General features: G+C 42.5%; 3 protein-coding genes across 6 annotated transcripts in view; 2 read left to right on the forward strand and 1 right to left on the reverse strand.

Moving 5' to 3' along the window:
* Window positions 1-2,171: 2,171 nt before the first annotated feature.
* LOC119553830 lies at window positions 2,172-2,807 on the reverse strand. The gene is made up of 2 exons (XM_037864463.1): window positions 2,683-2,807; window positions 2,172-2,627 (listed from the first exon to the last, which is right to left on the reverse strand). The coding sequence occupies exon 2, from the start codon at window positions 2,606-2,608 to the stop codon at window positions 2,324-2,326; it is 285 nt and encodes a 94-aa protein (XP_037720391.1). The 5' UTR covers window positions 2,609-2,627; window positions 2,683-2,807; the 3' UTR covers window positions 2,172-2,323.
* Window positions 2,808-7,789: 4,982 nt separating this feature from the next.
* The window catches only part of LOC119555163 (FH1/FH2 domain-containing protein 3), a 42,057-nt gene continuing 31,193 nt past the window's right edge, over window positions 7,790-18,653 (forward strand). Inside the window, exons 1-4 of one of the 4 annotated variants that reach the window (XM_037866393.1) lie at window positions 7,790-8,008; window positions 13,371-13,421; window positions 13,479-16,915; window positions 17,431-17,509. In XM_037866393.1, coding sequence (XP_037722321.1) covers window positions 7,988-8,008; window positions 13,371-13,421; window positions 13,479-16,915; window positions 17,431-17,509 — 3,588 coding nt within the window. In that variant the 5' untranslated portion in view covers window positions 7,790-7,987. The remainder of the gene's footprint in view (window positions 8,009-13,370; window positions 13,422-13,478; window positions 16,916-17,430; window positions 17,510-18,653) is intronic. The other 3 variants (XM_037866392.1, XM_037866391.1, XR_005219864.1) reach the window with 3 other exon arrangements.
* On the forward strand, window positions 9,972-11,125 carry LOC119555165. The gene is made up of 2 exons (XM_037866397.1): window positions 9,972-10,007; window positions 10,064-11,125. The coding sequence occupies exon 2, from the start codon at window positions 10,160-10,162 to the stop codon at window positions 10,955-10,957; it is 798 nt and encodes a 265-aa protein (XP_037722325.1). The 5' UTR covers window positions 9,972-10,007; window positions 10,064-10,159; the 3' UTR covers window positions 10,958-11,125.

Raw genomic sequence — 18,653 nt, forward strand, 5'->3', positions numbered from 1 at the left:
CGCGCCAGGCAGCCGTAGAATAATATTTAACATTTTGTGTGTTTGCCACATTTTGGAATGTGTAATAATTTAAAAATAACCTGGCGAATATGTAGCAAGCCGTTCGCCGATAAATAAGTCGGCCAAAAATAGAACCAAGCCAGACAACGACACCTTTAGTCAAGTCGAAAAAAAAATCCCATTCTCATCACGATTTGGGTTCGGAATGGGCAAATCTCCGCTGATGCCTGCTTGCCAGGTGTCTGTGTGAGTTTTCCGGCCCATTGCCCATCATTTTACAGCTGCACTGAGGTCAGTGATGGGGACAGGATCCCAGTTCCCCATCCCCATCACCATTCCCACTCTGAATCCCATTTTTCCTACCTCCACCTCAAGACAGAAATCACTCAGCGTCCGTTGGGTGTCTTCTATTTCTTTCATGTTTCGTGTGCCAGCTATACAAAATTAGGTCAAAATTGTTATGATCACAGATACACACGCACACATCGCGGGGCCCGCTGCTATGCAGTTATATATAGATCGACTTCAGCTTTATAGAGTGTGTGCGCCTACTTGACGAGCAGCCACTTTCTGCAAGATACTCCTCTTTGGCCTTTCCCAGGAGTGGAGTGGCTGCCGGATGGGCTCAAGTGGGCGCCATCGGCGGCTTCAACTTCTAGGTGGGTGGTGGTGAAAATTCCCAGCCATCGCATGGTATAAATAGAACCCTAATGCATTCGAAGCGAAAGAACAAAGGCAGTTCCCTGGAAAAGCGACCACTTTGCTTCCCGGTTCTGGGGTTTTCGCGAATTTTCCACTTTCCTTCTCGCCACTTGGCGCTGACAACTTCCAATCATCTGGCTGATGAATCACAAACGCTGCCCTCATAATGTCAATAGCCATTGTATGACCAGTGGAAATGTGCCGTTGACAAATCTGGGATTTTGCATGTCCCGATCCCGATGGCACCCACTATCCGTTGGCCTTATAGCCATATAGCTTCGACATCGGGCTGTGACGTGGCGCACATATCTGACTCATTCGGATGAAAAATACGGCAAACATGCTAAGATATATTCTGTACAAGATATATGGGCTGGTGGGTGCACGAAGGCGTGAAATATTCTATAATATTCAGAGCCGATCTAGAGCAAGAGGTGTGCTCAAAAAGGTATAATGAATTGCTTGTACAATATCAATATTAACTAAATAAATAAAAACACCGCTCTCCTTGAGTAATACAGAAGAATTTCAGGAAGAACGTAATCTGTTTATGAATAGATTCTGCATTTATAAATAGACAGCCAAAATAAAACTACTACTACCAATACTTAAGACTATATTATTGTATCCACACATTTACTCTTTCAATAGCATGTTGATCTTACCAACGAAATGGGCTGTTGACAGAAATATTCCATGGCAGAGTTTCATTACCGCTACATGCAACTTGTCAGCCTAATAAAACGGTGATTTTATGACCATCAGTACAACTTCATAAACAATAATATTTTTATAAATATTTTAAACGTTTCAAAAGTTACAAAATTCCCTGGAACCTAAAGAGTATTTCATATTCGCTGATCAAGTTTTTTTATTTTTGTCTTACCGATTAATCATCAAAAATATTTGCAGATCGTGATGCTAAATGCAATCGAAATTTAATTATTGTCGTGGGTGAAAAAATTACATTTGACGTTTTTAATTAAAATTAAATGTGTGTGAGGTTTGCGCTAAATATTTGTCGTGTTTAATGTAAACGATTTTAACAGCGTTGTCATCAGACATTTGTATCTTTGGGTTTTTAATGAATAAGTGTACATAATAAACAGATTTATGTGTGTTTCCGGAATTATTTTTGATTGTTTACAAATTACTGATTCAGGGGTGTTTTATTTATTTCGGTTATGAATAAAAGTCCTTAAAGGGGGGTTATTATTATGAGTAAGCCGCTGACAGGGGCGTGGCATTAGTGGGATTAGTGAATTAACGACAGATTGCGGCACCTGCGCCAGGAGTCAGCAACTTTGGAAAGTCTCTTTGCAATGAATCCCATTTGTTTCCTTTCACTACAGCCGGAGGAAAAACACGAAATGAAGGAAAAAAGATTTTAGCCAATGCTCGAACCTCCCCAAAGCTCATTCATAGATGGCGGTTCGACATAAGCTCAACATATAGAGGGCGTCATTCCATTTTGTAACGTAGATCTATGTAGATATTTTGTTATTTATAAGATCAGTAAATTGATTCTGATCTCTCAGAACATTCTAGTTATTTCTTTTAAACTTAATAATGATAGCATCATAACATAACAAAACTGTTTTAATTCAAACCATTTAGATCTTCAGTTCAAAAAGAACTCAATGAGGTTGGTCAGTCGGCGCATGCTAACGTAGTTGACCAGGACGGCGTAGGCATAGCAGGTATAGATGTAGGCCCACCATTGGAAGTGGTAGGGTTCCTTGGATCCTCCGCCTCCTCGAAGGCGTCCGAAGGCCATGTAGCCATTTCCCTGGAGGATGTGGGCGTGGTGCCGCTCGGTGAGAAGGCGGCGGAATACCGCTCCGCTCAGGTAGACGACGGTCAGCAGGAGAATGAGGCGCCGCAGGTGCACCAGCAGCAGGGCCATTGTTATGATTTTCGGCAATCTGCAGAGGTCAACTTAATTTTTCATCATTAATTAAAGAACATTAATGCGCTCACACCCTAGGAACTGGTGATCCCGATTTCACAATTAAATATTTACTCCAGCTCTTTTCAATTTATTTTCGCATTAAGCGATCTCTTTGCTTTCCACCTTGTCGTTTTGTTTTCGTCGCATTTTTCGCTTGTCTCTGTGGTGGATTTATATATAGAAATTGGGTAGATATTTTAGCTGGCAACACTTGCCAAAAGTTTTTTAAACTATTTTTGAAAAGGTGTATCCAAAGAGCTTTTTGTATTTGGCGGGTGAATATTTTGAATTTGTTTGGTTTAGTTTGAATTTGTTTTGCAACAAATTTCAAGAAATTCTTACAGAAATTGTCAGTGCTTGCCAAATCGAATTATAAACCACTTGAAATGAAGCAAGAAAAGGCTCTTCAGATAGCTATCGGCGCTTCTGACATAAGCTACCTCTAAGTACTACGATAAAAATATCAACAAAAATCAACAGGCTGCATCCGATTAAGATAGATCGCTTCAGGGGCGGACTTATAAAGGGGGTTTTAAGAAAAGATACTTTAAAAGGAATACTATTTTGTAAAATTAGTTATTCAAGTTGAGCAAGTATGTAATAATTGCTTATAGCATATCTATTAAATAAAATATAATCCCCATTAGCCGTCGCCCTTGCCTCTGCGTATACGCAATGCGTATACGTAATATTCCCATGAAAGAAACACAGAGAAATACTTGAGACCCAGACACACACTTCTAGCAACAGCTCCATGCAAGGCAACCTTGAAACGGCGATCAAATCCTCAGTCCACTGGGCTATGAGCAGCCTAAACAACAACACATCCCCACATATTTGACGGAAAAAAGCAAACAAATCCGCTTGAAGATTGCAACACGCAGTGAGGTTGGTTAAGAACAACAGCAAAAGGCCGCGGCAAAATACAATATTTAAATTAAATATTAGCACACCGAAACGGAGCAGATCGGTGCCTGGAAAATGTGAGACGAATGTGTGGCAATAGCCATCCATCTACAGCCGAGCGGAAAATGAGATGTAAATAAAAAAGAAAATTAACAAAAACATAAACCAAAAACTATTAACTGCAAATAGGAGCCTTTTGTATTTAGCTGTGACATGGCAACTTAAATAGGAAGAAGTCAAAATATGTTTAATGTATCACAGCCATATAAATATAAACAAATTTGTGTATATACTTTTATGAACTGGCTAAGCAAACCACCTGTGAAATCTGAATTCCAAAAGAGCAATGTGTTAAAAAGAAGGCGTTTGATAATTAGCTAAAAAATGTGTATTTAGGTTAAAGGCGTAATAAAGAACACATTTAAAAATATTCCAACGATAATAATTAATTTTATAATGTTTGCTGTAAGCATTAGCATCTTTTATTTGGGGGGAGCTACTTCATGGGAACTTTCCCCCAAAAGTCTCTGACCACAAATCAATTTTCTCGGCTTTTATTGTATATAATGTGCATGCAAACAAATCGCATCTGCTCGAAGCGCCGCCCCTATCCCAGATCCCTGACCCCCGGGTCCCGAATTCCCCCCATTTCGAATGCCTCCCCCTAGTAACATCGCCTCTGTTCGTTTTATTAACTAGAGTTTGCATCTTTTCATTGCATAATCTGTCGCTGAGGGCACGCCTCCAAAACGGCCGCAGACACACTCGTAAATTACAATTTGAAAATCGTACGAAATGATTGAAAGACCCACAGATCGGCCACTGGGATGCGGATGAAGATGGAGCAGCATTCGGCGAGGAGATCGCATCCCATAGGAGCCCTGGGCAAGCACTAAGAAAAAATCGTGCTATTCAAGAAAATTGGAACAATTTATTCTTTAGTAAAATTCAATAAAAAAAAACTCTTACTTGACATAAAAAATATACATATATGTTTTTAAGACTGCTTTACTGTTTATGGTATGGCTTCTATTTATAAGATCTTTTCATCGGTAAGGATGGTTGACGTAATATTTTTTTAAATGGTTTTAAATTGAATTGCTTTTGCTTTCACTAGTATTTCCATATTTTTTTTCTCTGCAGATGAGTGGCGTGGGGCAGCATGATTGACCGACTGCGTGGTGCACCTCGCCGTTGCTCCCGGGGATTGCCGGGTCTGACTTTTATGGCTGTCGGTGTATTTCTTTTTATTGCCTGCCCAAAATCCGTTTCTAGTTTTCCACCGCCGTTCCTCTTGATTTGTTTGCATTCGGTATTTGGTTTTTGGGGTTTCGGGTTTTTCAGTTTTCAGTTTTTTCTGAGTTGCGTTGGCGTCTCTGCCGGCAGCACGCACTGGGAAAATATTTGTGGAAAGCATGCGAAATGCACGCCTGTTGAGGATCTTTTATATTTTTTAATGCAGCGCTGAAAGCTATTTGTATCTGTCGGTCAGATTGGGTTAAGACGCCGCCCCTGCGTGTCTTTCGTCAAAGTGTCGAGCCACTTTGCCGGGGGCTATTAGCCCATTGAAGCCGATGCCTTTGGCCATTTTCCTCACCCTATCTCCCTGGTAATTTAGTATCTCTATCTGATTTATGGCGCAGGCAGCGTGAGCATTCCATTTCCCTCGCATGCTTTTTGGCATTTTGCGCATATTTAGTTTAAATGTTTTTACTAAAGCCAACGAGTGCCAGTTTTATTTCGTATTTAGACGTCATCTTTTTGGCCGCACGTTTCCGGTGACTGCCGGCAGCAGTGGCAACTGCAAAAGTGGCACACAGATTTTTATTTTTAAAACCAGAACAAATATGCGATATGTGACGTTGTCTTCTGCATGATATCTGTGATAGTTTCCTCGGGTATTCTGTGATACACAAATGAACCGAATAATGCCTGGGGGCAGAGGGTAAGTAAGTTGGTAAGTAGGGGGAACCCATGCTATTAGGGGAATTAAATCAGGGAGAATATACAAAAAGTAATGAAAATAAAAAGGATGGCGCATACAAGTTCGGAAAAATATTATAAGGATGAAACATTGATGTAATCTTATAAAATAATTATAGTAGTAACCGATTATAATATATTATTACTGATGAATTTATTACAACAATAAAATAAAATACAAATCAATGAAATATTAATTTTACAAAACAAAAAGATTCTTTTTAAATTAAACTAAGAGTTGTGTTTTTTTTAAATACAATATGTAAAATGCTTAAGTCAATCGGAATTCTTAAAGAGTAAAAAATATCCTCCTATAATTATAATCTGAAAGTTTCTTGGACTATTTTACAGACCATTACCTATTAATTTCACCAACCATCTAGTGTATTGTCTCGAATCGGCACATAAATCTATTTTTGAGGGAATTTATATGTTTAGTTGAGCCAAATTGTAATTTTCCCTTTTCTTCGTAGTGAAAAGTATAATCTGAGGGGACACCTCATCAGGTTGTAGACCCCCGTCAACTGTTGGCCTCCCTTTCGCTGTCTTTCATTCATGGGAACATGACAGACTGCATCTGTATCTGTAGGTGACAATTATCGTTTGCATCATACATACTTTTTTAAGTCTTTTTCTGGATACCCCAGTACATGTTCCCTCCCCTCCCATTCTGCGCCCACTCATCGATTAGTCACCAATGACAAAAATATTTCAATTAAATTATTCGACTAAAAATAGAGCGAAATATCTGAGATGGAATGAAGCAGCCCAAATAGATGCAAAATACTTTCGAGTTGCATTTTATGAGCATTACAAGAATTTTTACGCATTTCCTTACATTGCGGTAGTTGAAATCAAGAAGCTGGCACATATAGCCGGCTGGCCGATTTCTGTCAGATATATGCGGACCAGATACACACGGGAATGGGAAAAGATGATATGATGATGGGACGTGAAGTTAAATGCTCTTTGTTACGATTAATATTTTCTTTGTCTGTGAAAATAACATTTAGTATACAATATATTTAAAATTATGTTACGTCTTAAAGACAAATGCTAAATTTGTAATAGGTAAATTTGCTTCTTTGTTCTCTAAAGACTTCATTTTGAAGTATTTAGAAATTTTTTTAAATTTACTTGATATAATGTAAGAGTTTAACTATTCATAAAACATAATAATGAGTAGTTTATTGTCTGTAGTTTATTGCTTGTCACAAAACATAAAGCTGTCCGCCCAAAGGAGAGATTGTCCGTTCAAGAGAGAGTTTACCAAATTCGTTTGGCAAGTTGGCCAATAATCTTTTAAGGCAGTTCGATTTATGTTTTATTTTAAGTAGTATACCCTTTTTAAGGGTATGTTGAGAACTTTTATTTATTTCTCTATTGCAATTTAAAAAACGCAGCGATCACTGACGGAGGAGAGCCGGCAGAATCTCCGAGAGCTTCTTCAGCGATTCTCTCGCTTGCCGAAAATACACGCACAGCCAAAGTCAGAGAGAGGCGGAGACTTTCCACCGCTCAGCTTTTCACGCAATTCGGTGCGAGGAAAATCTCGGCACGAAAATATTTTTACAGCGGCCAGACAGTTTTCCTTTGACAACGCGCCGAGTCGCACACGATTTTCTTCACGGCACCGATTCGATTTTCCTGTGGGCTACCAAAAATCGAGAACTGAAAACAAAAATCGCGTTTGCATGCGACAAAATCTTTCAGCGAGTGTGTGAATGTTGCTAAATTTATAAATAACAGCTTAAGTTGTGCCTGCTCCCAAAGTAAATTGAAATAAAAACAAAAGTGATGCGTCCGCCGTCGTGAGGAAAACGTAGATGGAAAATGGGAAAATAGGAAAATAAGAAAAATATCAACGCATAAATAAAGCGCCGCGATCGCGTCCGATTCTGTCGCATTTGCCGGCTGCATTCCCAAATAGATCGGGGCGCTATAGGCTATAGCACTCACTGCAGTATACCACATATATATCCCATTCCCAACCTGGCCGGTGCGTGCCGATGGATTATGTAAAGTGGCACACGGCCGATCCCGATCTCGGAATATCGCCGAGCGCGAAAAAACAAAGGGAACGGAATGAAAGTTTACCAAAGAAATAAATAAAATGAAAATAAAATAGGGGAATACAGAGAGTGTCGTTGAGGATCCGTAGAAATTTGTCGCACGCGCGCGATTTCAGTAAGTGCATCTAATTTATTTTGCATCTATTGCAATTGAGAGGCGTTCGCCGAGTGCATCCGCCAGATACGTTTTCGTAATTGTCGTCAGTGGTTCGAGTTGCTCCGTTTCGATCTCGCGCGATTCTCTGCCGGATTGGATTACCCAGCCAGGCCCAAAATAAATTATACCTACGTGCGATTTTTGAAGGGACCACAACATATTGTGACCGAATTTTGAATCTACGTTCTACGAGGACCGCTTGCCAAAAGCAACGTAATGTCGTCCTACCGCAGTTATGTAAGTACTAGTTAATGCAGCGCCAACTATCCGTATCTGTATCTACACACGTACTCGTACTATATAGTGTGTATCTCGATCTGTGTATCTTCGCTCTGTGTCTTTTTCGCAATTCTTCGCATCCACGGATTTTGTTTATTTCTAATTTGTTGCCTTACCTCATGCACGAGTATTTGGCAGATACATACATATACACAATATTAGATGGCAAATAAAATGTATCTGAAAGTTTGCTCTCGTTTGGGCGAGCTCCAGTTCCATTGATAAACAATTCCAATACAAATTTGCTCATTGTCTGGTTTTTGGTCTGAATTTTCGCTTAGTTGATTGTTCTAGTTTTCTATCCATACAAAGTGCTCAAATTATGGTTGAGGTGTGGCTACTGAATGAACGAATGGTTAAGTGTTTGAATAGCCAATAAATGCATGAATAAACGGCATTTATTTTGGCAAGGCAGGCTAAATGGCGAGATTTAAACGAATTTAATTTGATTTATGTTAGTACTTGCGTATGCACAATTGTTAGAGGAATTTTGTTTAAGATATTTGACAAATTGTATGGCATATTTCATGATTGCTACTGAGTATTGGCAGTCAGTTCTTAAGATGTGTATCTCTTGATTGATTTATTATTTTTATCAGACTCATTTAAATATGGGGTTTTTCTATGGGTTTTTCCAAGGTTGCATGATAATTAATAACAACTTAATATCCAGCTTATAATCCCAATACAACCAACTAATTTTGGTTGTCATCCCCCTTCCTTTCATCGCTTTTCACCTAATCTCCTTCGTGTTCAACTCATTATATCCTTTTGTTCCCAGACATCAAGTTTATGACTTTAGCCTGACTTCTGACTCATTGGGCATAAATCAATTAAATATTTTTCGGGTCTCAGAATCTAATAAACTGATCAATTTATGGCCGGCAAACAAGAAGTTTTCACCCCTCCCCACCACTTTTTCCACTGCATCTTCTCCCGAGTCATTTCTCCAATTATATTTAGAATGTTTCTAAAAATGTTGAGAGTAAAGCAAAATGATTTCTGTTTCTTTCACGTTGACGCAGTCTTTGCTTTCTCGTTGGAGTTGGTACTTTATTGAGGATTTTTATGGCCAGGAGGAAGTTGTAAATATTTATGACACGCATAAAGTTGAAAGTTCTTCGGTGAGAGCCGCGGAGCACGCACCACCTAATTAATTAACAAAGTGTGAATATTCATGCAATTTGTTTCAAACTGAAAAATTGGGGGATGGTACGGGGGATCGGAAACAGGAGTGAAAAAAAAGGAACAAGCTTATATTTAATGACCACAAATGTTGTTTCCTTATTAAAAAACAATTTTATTCTAGATTATTAGAAAATTCAACCACAAATTTAAAGAGGTATCCCACGTCTAAGTCGGGATCCCATAACTCAAGTTATGGAATCTATAAGTGCAGTTTTAGGGTTTTATTCTGAAACCAATTACGAAAAAATCGAACATGAAAATGGCCTAAAATGTTGACCATCGTTAAATATACCAATTTAAATGTAGTCCATTAGAGAATTCCGCTACAAATTTAAGAAGGCATCCCACGTCTTAATCTGAATACCATAACTCAAGTTATGGAATTTACAAGTGCGGTTTTGGCGTCCCATTCTGAAAGCTATTGGAATTACGAAAAAATCGAACATGAAAATGGTCTAAAATTTTGACCATCGTTAAAAATACAAATTTTAGTACAGATTTGTAGAGAATTTAACCAAAAAACCTATAGAGGTATCCCACGTCTAAATCAGGATTAAATAACTCGAGTTATGGAATTTAGAAGTCCAGTTTTGGGGTCCCTTTCAGAAAGGTGTTGGAGTGGAGTTTAAATGTATTTAGAGTTTGCAGCCAAATAAATGTGATTCTGTGATTACTTACGATCAAGTTTTATTTGAATCACTTATCAAAGCATATCCAAATTTTTGTAGTGTAGCAGAAAGGAAGGCTGTGCTAGGCGCTTCTCTAAAGGTTTCGAGATCAGGATTTTTATTCAAGTTATCTGAGTCTGAGATTATCCACCCACAGTCACTCAACAACCATACCCACAAACCCAACTGCCACCCAACAGTCACCCACACTCACACTTACACGGAAAGGATATTTTTTGATAAAAAATTAAGAATGCCGCGGCGTCGACGTCCCCGTTGCAAGGTGAATCCCTCAATAGCGATAAGGAAGAAGAACCAGGAAAACACTGCCAATCGTCCGAAAGTGGAGCCGCCACGCCCACCGCCCCCTCCGGAACCGCCCAGCGAAGAGCCACCGGAAATCGCCTCCACTTCGAGCATAGATTCTGGAATCGAGTCCGATTACAAACTCTTTCCGGAACTCTATGATCGCCAGCCGCCGGTGCCCACGTTTTCCGATATTTTTGGTCAACCGTCCTACGGATTAGTGTTACAGGGACCGGATTCGTCCTCTTCTCCTAGAACGTCACATGCGGCAGGAATCCGGAGTACAGCTGATGGAAATTTCACCAATATTCCGGCCACCATGCTGAGCGATCGGTTTGGGATGATAGGACTCCTGTCTGCCATGAGAAGTACTCACACGGATCCGGGAGCCACGCAACTGGTCTTCGGTGAGGATCTGACCACCTACGGACTGGATTTGACCGCCCAGGGGGATATCTATGTGCATTTTAACGGACCCCTTACCCGCGAACCACCCGAAAGGAACTCCATGAGCTGCGCCCTTGAGCTGGGGATGCGGGCCATGCGAGATGCAATAGACAAGTATCCGGCCAAGGCCCCAAGTTGGGATCCGTTCGTGCCGGAAACCCATGACCTGGGTCTTGTGGCTGGCCTTGGACATGACGGCAGCTTGATATCCGAACCGGATATGAAAACGGAATCACAGAACACAACTGATCAACCTGAAGATCCGAAAGCTAATCAAGGAAGAAATCACGAAAGCTAACGAAATACAAATCGACGCCGGGTATAAAAAGGACTAGACCAAGTAGGATAGCAGCTTGGCAGTTGGTTAGGTCCTTCAAGACTTGGTAAAATTGTTTATATTCGTGAATTGGTAGCCCTTCCATATGATAACACGTTTGGCTTTAAATATAGAATCGGCTTAGGAGTATAAGTGGTTTTTGCTTGGGAAAAAGGGGCGTATTAGTTGGTCAGTTCAGTGAATATTTATATATGTAGATGCAAAATAAGACAGTTAAATAATGTTTTCGTTTCTAAAATAATATAATTAATTTGATTTTTGAAAGTTGATAATTTTTAATTTAATATTTAAAGCTTTCTAAAATTGTGATAATATTGGATGGGAAACTTGTGAATAGGCCCTTGTTTGTTATGTAATGTATTTTTGAATTTTCTATATGCCTTATTTATTTTCCAATGTAAATGAGATCCGTTGGTTTTTTTACATTTTAGTTTGGCGTACGGATTTTCGACAAATTTTACAGAGCAAACTAGAGAGACATTTAAAAATAAATCATTAGTCTGGCACGCGAATATTCAGTCGCCACTTTAAATCATCTGGGGTCACAGTCTAAATACTCTGTGAGTGGATGGCTTTCCTGGACGTGCTTTATGGGCCGTGGCTACTGACAGACAGGCGCATTACAGCGCATCCTGCTTCTGACCCCCCGATCCTCCTGATCTCCAGCCCCTGTACTATCCTAATTGAGACGGCATAATAACGCTGTCAGAAGTGCAGCACTTTTCTGGAATCGGCGGCGAACAAAGTACACATGGCGACTCCGTTCCAGAGAAGATCCATAGACCCATCCACACGATCATCCAGTCTCCTCCGGCTGAGTGTCTCCGTTTGCTTGTTTTGCACATTGTTGGCTATTTGTGTGTTTGGCATTCCATTTCACTGAGCGAAAACAATTAGCCGAGACTGTCTGTCTTTCTTCCGCACTCCCTCTCGCTCGCTCGCCAATTCTTCACATTGGGCGGGCGCTGGGAAATGTAATAATATTATTTTTTATTCCCGGATAGTTGTCATTCGCAGGGATTGGCGCCACTTGGAATAGGCCGTATCTTAAGTGTTTTACATAGAGAAATTTCTCGAGGGGATATTTAAGAGGAAATTCCACAACAATCATTTAAGTTCATAAAAGGTTAACTAAATGTTTAGGTATTTTAGAAATTGAACTTTTTAATTATTTTTTAATATTAAATGGTATATTAAAAGCAATTTCTTAACCGTATATATTTAGAATATTAAAAAATCACTTATTTATTGAGTTACTGTATCATAAACATTTTTAAGGTCGATGGGTATACAAATGTTGGGTTCAACAGCATTTCATCTGTTCACTGACGATAATTTGCAATAATTAGCCGAAATCGTTGGTGTTGCCAAAAATCTTTAAACCGGCGACACGAATTTTGCAACGTTAAATGGGTGTCGGATCCGCAAAGATATAGTGGGTAAAGGCCGTCAACCCCCCCCACGAACAACCCTGCGGTCCTCAATTGAGATAGGGCAAAGTGGTCGGGGCCCCCGCAATTTTCATTATAGCCGAGGGAAACTGAACGTGTCTCGATGGACGAGGGCAATCGTCTAATGCGCTGCGGCCGAGATTAGAAGGCAGATGTTGAAATAATCGAAATGAATCTGTTTACACGTCCAAATTAATTGAAAAGCGCGTGCAGCAGCGCCATTTAATTGAAAATGAAATAGACGCAGCAGCAGAAATCCCAAACCGAATGAGAGTAAAAATGCAATGGGCGAGTTCAAAGAGGCAGCGGTCCCAACCACAAAAAGTCCATCGGGGAATCGGGGGCCCTGGGATTCTTTGGCATCCGATGGTGATGGTGATGTTGATGCTGCTGATGTGCTGAGGCTGCCGATGATGTTCCTCTGCGGCTGGCGATGACGATGATGAAATGCGTGCGAATAATTGTCGAGTGCACAGCTCATTGAGAAAATTCCCCTGGAAAATGGAGAAGGTGGTGGTGGTGCACCAGGAGGGAAGGGGGTCAATGTGGGGCAGCACTTTGTTTTCGTCTTGTTTTGCTGGAGTCAATTGCCTTCGGACTCTTAGAGCGCCAATCAATCAAAGCCATGTGATTGCCCATCAGTTTCCATTTCTTTTGAATGAGTGCATGCAGATCTTGCCAGAATCCCGACGGATCACAATGAGCTATAAAGAAATCACTCACTCACTATTTATTGGTAGAAATCACTGAGAGAATGAGTTTTAGTTTCTGATAAATTTAGATTTGCATAATCATCCATATCATTCGCTTAACAAATATGTTTGGGGTCTTTTTTTACAAGGAGGAAACCCCAATTTATTTTTATGTATTTTATTAATTTGTTAAGCTAATATTTGATTTTTGTTTTTTACCTTTTTTTTTAGACACCCTGGAAAACGAGCTTGGGAAGTTCCTATAAGCCTGGCAGCGCATCGGTGCGTATCTCAAATATTTTTCCAATTACTTGTTTTATTTTAATCTTTTACTTTTAGTACGGCACTTCTGGAGACTCCACATCGCGCTACACATCACTGGCCACTCCAAGTTCCTACAGACCTTCGTTTTCTGGAGGAACGTACCGCCTTAAAAGGGATCCACCTCCGCCAGCCACCACAACTACATCTACCGGCTATGTAAGTCGCTATGCAAAGACAGAACCCAAGGAAGCAGCTCCGACTGAGAGGAGCAGTCCCGTGAAGAGGTATACAGGTACCACTACCAGTGCCCTGGGAAAGTATGGACGATCTCGAGACCCCAGTCCGGTGGCCTTAGAGCACACGAACCGCAACAAATCCCGCGATCCGAGTCCCGTGATCGATAGCACCAGGAGTAAACTGGGATCCACATACCGTGGAGGTAACACCACCACCTCCAGTTCATCCTCCTCGGCCACTAGAAATGCCTACAACAGTCGCTATGGGGCGACTTCTCGGATATCGGGAAATGGAAGTGCCCTATCCTACTTGACCACCAGTGATTTTCATGCCAGAACTGCCAGCAGGGCCAAGGCCAGCAGGGAAAGGGAGAAGGAAAAGGAGAAGGAAAAGGAGGAGGAAGAGAAGCCCAGAGAAGTCCCCAATAACAAGGATAAGTCTCCAGAGAAAGCGGAAGAGAAACAACCAGCAAACGATGACGAAGCCAATGAATCTTTCATCACCATTTCCGTGGTGACCAGAGCCACTTCACCCACTCTGCCGGGCAGCACCACCGTTCAGAGAACCCGTCGCATTGATCCAGCCAAAACCATAGAGAAGACCATCCAAAGATCCACAAAAAGACGTGAGACATCAGACCAGGAGATTCAATCAGATCGATTGGATGACTCCACACGATATCTTCGCTATAGCGCAGGCAGCAGCATTAGCTCGACTTATAGTCCTCATAGGGATAGGATCAGTAGTCTGCGGTACAGTGCCAGTCCCTTGAACAGTTCAGGATCTGGAAAGTCCAGTTCAATGGGTGAGGGAAAACAGATTCAGCCAATCCCAGAGGTTGTATCTCCAGCGAGGACCAATGGCTCTGTGAGTTCAGCAAAATCATCAGAAGCTTTATCACCGCCAAGATCAAATGGAACTGTGAGTTCCGGGAAATCAAATGAGGCCCTATCTCCAGCCAGAAGTAATGGGTCTGCTAACTCATCATCGAAGTCCCCAGAAGCTGTATCTCCCCCAAGAACAAATGGATCCTCCTCGAAGTCCACGAAGTCCAAGCTTTCTCCGCCAAAGGCAATACGCTTAAACTCCAGGCAATCTTCAGTGGAAAATCTGGTCAACAAGCCACCTGCACCACCTAGCAAGGCGGACTCACCCACCAAGACCTGCAGTTCCAGTTCGGGAAGTTCAGCGGTCAAGTGGCCCAACAAGGATTTCCGCAAGTCCTCTCTAAATGTGGGTCCTACGGATAGGCCTCGAAAATCCCGAACTCCCAGCAGTGGTGGGGAGTCCGAGGATCTGCCCAATGGCAGTAGCCTCGAAAGATCACCAAGTGCGGGATCGGAGGGAAGTCTAGCCTCTGTTTCCTCGAAGAAATCCTCCAAACTAAGCAATGGCAAGGTGCCAGGAAGTCCAAAGCCAAAGAGTCACAAATCCTGCAGTGAAACCACCACTGGCAACTCATCGTCGACCACTGCCTCCGCTTCGGACAGCGAGCAGCGGGTCAAGACCGTGAAAAAGCAGGCCAAAAAGAAGACCACCAAAGAGGGCGGGACTGGCAAGGTCGTCGCCGCCGCCCACAAGCCAAATAGCACCACTGAATCACCCACCGTCGAGGTTGAAGTGGTGCCAGCGACACAGACAAGACTGAAGAAGCTATCGGCGGTATCGAATTTTTTCGCCAGCCGTCAGCAAGACGCAAATAACGAGCCGATATTCCTCGAAAGCTCCGAGAGCTCGGGCGAACCGGAGGCTCTTTCGCTGCCCGTGATCTCAGGCATATCGGCCATCTCGAAAATCTCGAAAATCTCGGGGATCAGTCTGGCTACAGATTTGCGAACGAACGAACCGCGAACGACGCCATCGAGCGAAGCGAAACCCTCACCCCCAACGAATTCCCAGAGTTCGAGCACACGGTGTCCACGAGAAAGCTCTACGGGAACGGGAACGGGAACCAGGTTACCCACCAGCACGGTTAGCACCACCCAGGACACGAGTCTCACCACCACCACCGCCAGCTTGACCACCTCCGAGCAGGACGATCCCAGTTGGTGGCAAGATACCAGCCTGCAGATTAACACGGCCTCTGCTTTGGATCAAAATAATCGAGGAGAGATGCCTCCTTATAGGTTACGACATATTGATTCTGGGGAGGAGCAGGCCTGGTGGCTGCGTCAGGATGAAAATGGCGATGATGATGACACATTAGCGGAGGAGACCCTTAATACCCTGGATGACGATGCCCAGGAGCCGAGCAAGTCCACCTGGTGGAGTCAGGAGGAGCAGGAGGACTCCAGCAGTCAGGTGAAGCTGATGCCCAGGAGCAGGATAACGCCGGAGAAGGATGCCTGGTGGCTGCAGGAAGAAGAGGAGGCTCCGGCATCTGCCAGGGAGAATGGCGATCTTAACAACAACAATAGTGAGCCCCATGTGGAGGTGACCCTAAGATTACCCTCTAATGGCAGTCAAAGGAGCTCCAAGGGTAGTGCATCCAGGAGTGGAGCAAATTCCAAGAGTGGTGGCTCCAATCCCTGGTGGCTATCCGGACCAGCCAGAAAGATGTTCAATGTGCAGCGCGTGGAGTCCGGCGAAAGAGCCTGGTGGCAGGAGGAAGCACCCGAGGAGCCACCTCCGCAGGAAAAAGAGAACGAACCACCGCCGGTGAAGCCACCCACTCCTCCACCGCGAATCATCAAGCACTGGGAGTCCGGGGAGCGCGCCTGGTGGCTGCAGGAGGATACGGAGAGCACTCAGCCGCCAGTTCAGCAGCCCAGCAGTGATGATGAAGAGCAGCCAGGTGTGGTCTCCAGGGATGAAGTGGATCTGCGACTGGCACTACCACCCACCCTGGCATCCCAGGAGCTGAGCACCTCCTTCAATTTCAATGCCTACTCCGAGCGTCCGCCGCCCCTGGGTCAGTGTGCCAGTCCCGTGCGCTGCCCCTCGCCCTATGACAACATTCCAAGGTCGCAAGTGCAGGAGCCACCACCCCAACAACAACCCACTCCCACTTTAAACATCCTACAGCCACGATTCTCACCGCAAACTCGGCGGGCCGGCGAAAAGCTCTTCATCTCGCGGCATCAGAACATCGACGAGTTACTGGGAGGGGCTTGTCGTCCCCTCAGCCCGCTCTTCTACGGGAACTCCAATCCCGCCGAGGCTGAATTGACCCCCTTGGCCAGCAAGAACATGTTCCTGCTCGAGGAGGTGACCCCCGACCAGGTGCGGATCCACGACAGCACCGCCCAACTGCCGGTCATCCAACGAATGCAACGGTGAGTTGGGATGTGTTTTTTCATAAGTCCCGATGTATAGTAGTCGATCTAAATTCAAGTCGTATTTATAAATAACGCAAAAATGGATAAGTGTTTTTTTTTTATTAATATTTCTAAAGAATCAAGGAACTTGGTTTACTATAACTATTTTTTTTAGACCTTTATCGAAACATTTTTGTAAAAATCGTATAAGCTTAAATGTTTAAAATTTTTCTTATGAATTTAAAAAATGGTCAGGAAACAGTTTTTTAGTAAACAAGAAAACCTAAATGTCAATGTATCTATAGTATTTTTGTCAACTTACAAGGTTAATAGTAAAAAGACACTGATTTCCTCAGGTGAGATTTTTTGGCACCCACCTCTGAAAGAAATACCTAGATTTAGGAAAACTCATCACAGATATAAGTTCGGGAAAATAGTGACGAAGAAAAAGCTTTCAGAGAGAGCTTTTCCGTTTGTTGTGTGGTGAATTTGCTCAACATGTGGTTGTTAATCTCTGTCTTTTGATCTTGCAGCGATGTCGAGTGGTTGGAGAATGGTAGCAGCTTTTACGAGCCACCCAAACAACAACAGCATCAACAGCAACAACGCAGGGTAAGTGTCCAACCACCCAACCACCAGCCCCTTGGAATCCCCCAATTTCAGAATAGACTGCAAGCGTTTTGGCAGCTTGCCCGTCTTGTTGCGTTATATCGACTGTCGCCCACACTTTAGTTTATTTATAAAGATACCCTCTGTTGGAGGAGTATATATTCCACAGGGCATATTAGTATTCCAGGCACTACGTATATTATTGACTACTCTGAAGATAATCATGTTAAGTTTTCCAAAACTTAAGATTAATAATCTCTTAATATTTTATAGGACTTACTTATTAGATTAAGTAATTAGTATATAAATAATGAAGACATTCTTTAAAAACATAAAGGATTATAATACTTTCCGAGCTTTGTATAGGGTTTCATTCTGATTATGTTTTCATAACTTACCAAACTTTCTCTGAAAGCTACACCTTCATTTCCTATAGGAAATATATTCCCAAGATTTAATTACCCAGCGACCTCGCTTATCGGCAGATGTATTGATAAGGCCGAAGGACCCACTCCCCTCGTACCTTTCACTTATCGCAGAACTTTTGACACTCACCGCCCCGTATCGCTTACATGCAGCTGGGCGTTCGATTTAAATACCTGGAATGACAAAGGGCCAGGCAGGGCGAGCCGAGGTGCGCACCCACACTTAATTGTGTGCGGTGGTGCAGTGGTGCAGTTATCACCTCCGGCATCGCCAGCCAGATTCGGTCTTGAGTGACAGCCCTCAAGTGGCTGAGGCAGTCGAGGGGTCGCCGGTCTGTGACTCAGCCGCGGTTCGCAGGCTCTGTGGTATTCTGAAAATAAGAAAAATCACAAACAATAAGAACTCTGTAACCAAGTAGTCGACTAAGAGATACCTATAGTTGATACTTTTTGAAATGCATATAATCGAAAATGTTGCGATTAAACTTTTGTCCCAATTGAGATCTTAAAAATACCATATGGTAACATATGCCAATTTCCTCCAATTAAAAATGATTATGATTTAGGTAATCTTAAGTTGAAAGTGCCTATTAGAGGAATAATAGTCTGCAGTTCCCTTGATAATCATTTATTGGTTCTAAGTGCTACCCATAGACCTCATATACCCCTGTAATACCATAAAAACCGAGTGTAAATGCAAATACAACAAAGCGCAGCGACGT

This window comes from Drosophila subpulchrella, chromosome 3L (assembly GCF_014743375.2).
Source record: "Drosophila subpulchrella strain 33 F10 #4 breed RU33 chromosome 3L, RU_Dsub_v1.1 Primary Assembly, whole genome shotgun sequence".
Lineage (NCBI taxonomy): Eukaryota > Metazoa > Arthropoda > Insecta > Diptera > Drosophilidae > Drosophila > Drosophila subpulchrella.

What these genes read in the sequence shown, in the direction of transcription:
- LOC119553830 (XM_037864463.1), bottom strand. Translation starts at nt 2,608, where the DNA reads ATGGCCCTGCTGCTGGTGCACCTGCGGCGCCTCATTCTCCTGCTGACC.
- LOC119555165 (XM_037866397.1), top strand. Translation starts at nt 10,160, where the DNA reads ATGCCGCGGCGTCGACGTCCCCGTTGCAAGGTGAATCCCTCAATAGCG.